At 43.2% G+C, this 3,335-nt stretch overlaps 1 protein-coding gene across 1 annotated transcript in view; it reads right to left on the reverse strand.

Annotated features, from left to right (window-relative positions):
- Window positions 1-1,596, reverse strand: part of LRRC32 (leucine rich repeat containing 32) — an 18,268-nt gene extending 16,672 nt beyond the window's left edge. Inside the window, exon 1 of the mRNA XM_044665996.1 lies at window positions 1,471-1,596. Coding sequence (XP_044521931.1) covers window positions 1,471-1,596 — 126 coding nt within the window. The remainder of the gene's footprint in view (window positions 1-1,470) is intronic.
- Window positions 1,597-3,335: the final 1,739 nt, after the last annotated feature.

Consider the following 3,335-nt stretch of genomic DNA (forward strand, 5'->3'; position numbering starts at 1 on the left):
AGAGAGAGAGAGAGAGAGAGAGAGAGAGAGAGAGAGAGAGAGAGAGAGAGAGAGAGGGAGAGAGAGAGAGAGAGAGATACTCAAGGAAAGAAGTAGCTTACAAAAGCATAACTTCTAGCAGTAGGGAAAAGAGCTGATTATGGACTCAGTCCAGAACTGAGTAACCTTGAGTATCCTGCCCAGCTGAGATGTACCCATCTGGGAGCTTTGGAAGGACTCCATTGTGGGGGGGAAACCACGCACACACTCTGTCCCTTCCTCTGATTGGCTGATTCCTCCAAGACTCCCCATCCCCATTTTACGGAAAATGCCCAGTCAGTCTTGTCTTTATTCCGTTTCTGCACAATCTACTCCTGATTCTCTAGACTTTCTCAGCCATGCCCCAGCATGAGTATCTTCTCCTCCTATCCTGCCCTCTTTCAGCATCTTTTTATGCATTGTCTTCTCCCACAGAAATATAAGCACCTTGAGGGCAGGAACTATCATTTTCCTGCTTGTACTTGTATTCCCCTATTCTCTGTACTTCTCACTGTACCTGGCACATAATATATACTTCATAAAGGTTTACTGGCCTAACAAATGATTGTTGACCTGTGCTCCCTACCTGTACGCCTCACTCAGCGTACTCTAAGTTTGTCTCATCTTCCCAAGGATGTCGTATGTACTCGTGGAAGAGTACACCCACATTCTAAGGGGAGAATTTTGCTTTGTAGCCACTCTTCTTGCTGTGCCATCTTATTAAAAGTTTTTTGTTGTTGTTTTTTTCTGTGAGCTTATTGTGTTTCCAGGCCGAATGTTAGTAGGAAGCTCATGGACTCTGAAAGTACAGTTTTTGGAGCATAGTCTCCCAGGTACCCAGACAACTTGTGGGAGGGGCAGCTATCCTCTGGGAATCCAAAGCCTGAAGTGCCATTGAGGGAGACAGGGCAGAAAGAAAAGCATTGAACGAACTGAATGCCAGATTCCCCATGGTTTAGATTAAGCTGAATAAACACAGTGATCAAACCCATCAGAAGGCATTTGTGAGACCTTCAGTTTCCGACAGTTGGTGTTGGGTAGTTTAGAAGGCAGAGCAAAGGGGAAAGGGCTTGTTCCCATTTGGGGAAAGGGATTGCTCATCTCACCTCAAGTCAAAATGACAATCCCGATGCTTCCCAACAAACTCACAAAGTTCTGTTTGTTTCCATTAGACACACTTTGTTATCTATAGATTAGGAGATAACAGTATTTCCACTCCCTGCCTAGGATTCCAGAGCTGGAGACCTCAGACTTTATCTTGTGTGACTCTTCCTGGAAGCATGAATCTTACTAGTAACCCCATTAACAGCTGGTCATCCAGTCTGTGCCCGAGTATTTCCAGGGATGTGGGAATGGAAGAGCCCGAATGAAGCCCCTATGGTTCCCATTTCATGGGACTGATTCTTCCCTCTCAAGACAGGAGAGTCTTCCCTGTCAAAGGGATTTTCTTACCATATCACAGGGAGGTTTTTCCAGAGGCCTATGGCTGGTTCGTCCAAGGTTCGCCACAGCCAGGAGAAGCAAGACCCACAGGTTCATGGCTCTGGACAGAGGTGGGAAAGAAATGAGACACATCATCAGATTTTAGAGAATCTATATATATACTATCCCCCCAAATACCTTTGCTCAGAATGCCAATCACATCATAGAATCAGATTAAAAATGATCGGGGCTGGAAAGGGGAAACTTAGAACACAGAATCCCAGAACTAAGAGGGAGAGCTTAGAACCCAGAATGCCAGAGCTAATAGGGGGAGCTTAGAACACAGAATCCCAGAACTAAGAGGGAGAGCTTAGAACCCAGAATGCCAGAGCTGGGAGGGAGAGCTTAGAACCCAGAATGCCAGAGCTGGGAGGGAGAGCTTAGAATTCAGAATGCCAGAGGTAGGAGGGGGAGCTTAGAACTCAGAATGCCAGAGGTAGGAGGGGGAGCTTAGGACATAGACTGCGATAGCCAGAAGAGTCACTTTTGTGGCCATCTAGTTCATGGAACAGGGAAGGAAACTCCGTTCTTAGAATTGGAAATGACCTGTCCAAGGTCACATTGAACAATACATTAGAATGGATTACAAATTCCTATATTCAGAGACCATTTCTTATTAACCTTTGTATTTCTCCAGGGGCTGAGCACAGGCCTGGTATATAATAGGTTCGTGGAATCCTAAATATCAGCTAGCCGTGGGGAAGTCACTTTGTGTCTCTAGTTTACTCATTTATTAAAATGAAGGAGATGATTTAGGATTCTATGAACCTACTATATACAAGGTTTTGTGCTTAGCCTTTGTAGAGATACTTTGTAGAGATAAGAAATGGTTTCTGAATTCAAGAACTCATGAAACAATTCCAAAGGCAGCTACTGTATTATAGGTAACAATTTATGATGACCTAGTTTAGAATATAGAGGGGAACACTATAAAGGTCTAGAATAAAGAAGCAATCAGAATGGGGTGAGGTCATTCAGGAAAGCCTTATTGCTCTTTTGCTTTGGAACTAATACACAATATTGATTCTGAGATGGAAGGTAAGGGCTCCGCAAATAGGGTTAAGTGACTTGCCTAGGGTCATACAGCTAGGAAAGTGTCTGAGACCAGATTTGAACCCAGGATCTTCCATCTTTAGGCCGGGCTCTCTATCCACTGAACCATCTCACTTCCCTCAGGAAATGCATTATTAATGATGACTCCCCGAACATCCTAGCCAAGCCTAAAGTAGTTGCAATAGTAGCAGAGGCAAATCTTTCATAGGACCATAGATCAGGAAGGGATTTCAAAGACCATCTGATCCAAGTACTCCATTTTTACAGTTGAGGAATCTGAGGCTTAGCAAAGTTAAGTCATTTGCTCCTAAAGGATCTAGGATATATGAATATCTTCAATCCTGGAAGATAACATATTCTAAATGACTGACCTGTCTAGACTAATTAACCTACATTTCCTCCTAGCTCTGACATTCTAAAACTCTGAAGTTCCTCTCAGCTCTGTGTTCTGTGTTCTAAAGTCCTGTTGAGCTCCAGCATTCTCTTTCATTAATGGATGAAAAAAAGAAAGCATTTACCCTTTGATCCTATAAAACCACTACTAGGTCTGTTTCCCTAAGAGATCATAAAAAAGGGGAAAGGAACCACTTGTACAAAAATATTTGCAGCAGCTCTTTTTGTGGTGGCAAAGAATTGGAAAACTGAGAGGATGTCCATCAATTGGGGAATGGCTGGACAAATTGTGATATATGATGGTTTTAGAATACTATTTTGCTATAAGGAATGATGAGAACAGGATGATTTCAGAAAAAGCTGGAAAGACCTGCATGAACTGATGCAGG

Source organism: Gracilinanus agilis, chromosome 3 (assembly GCF_016433145.1).
Source record: "Gracilinanus agilis isolate LMUSP501 chromosome 3, AgileGrace, whole genome shotgun sequence".
Classification (NCBI taxonomy): domain Eukaryota; kingdom Metazoa; phylum Chordata; class Mammalia; order Didelphimorphia; family Didelphidae; genus Gracilinanus; species Gracilinanus agilis.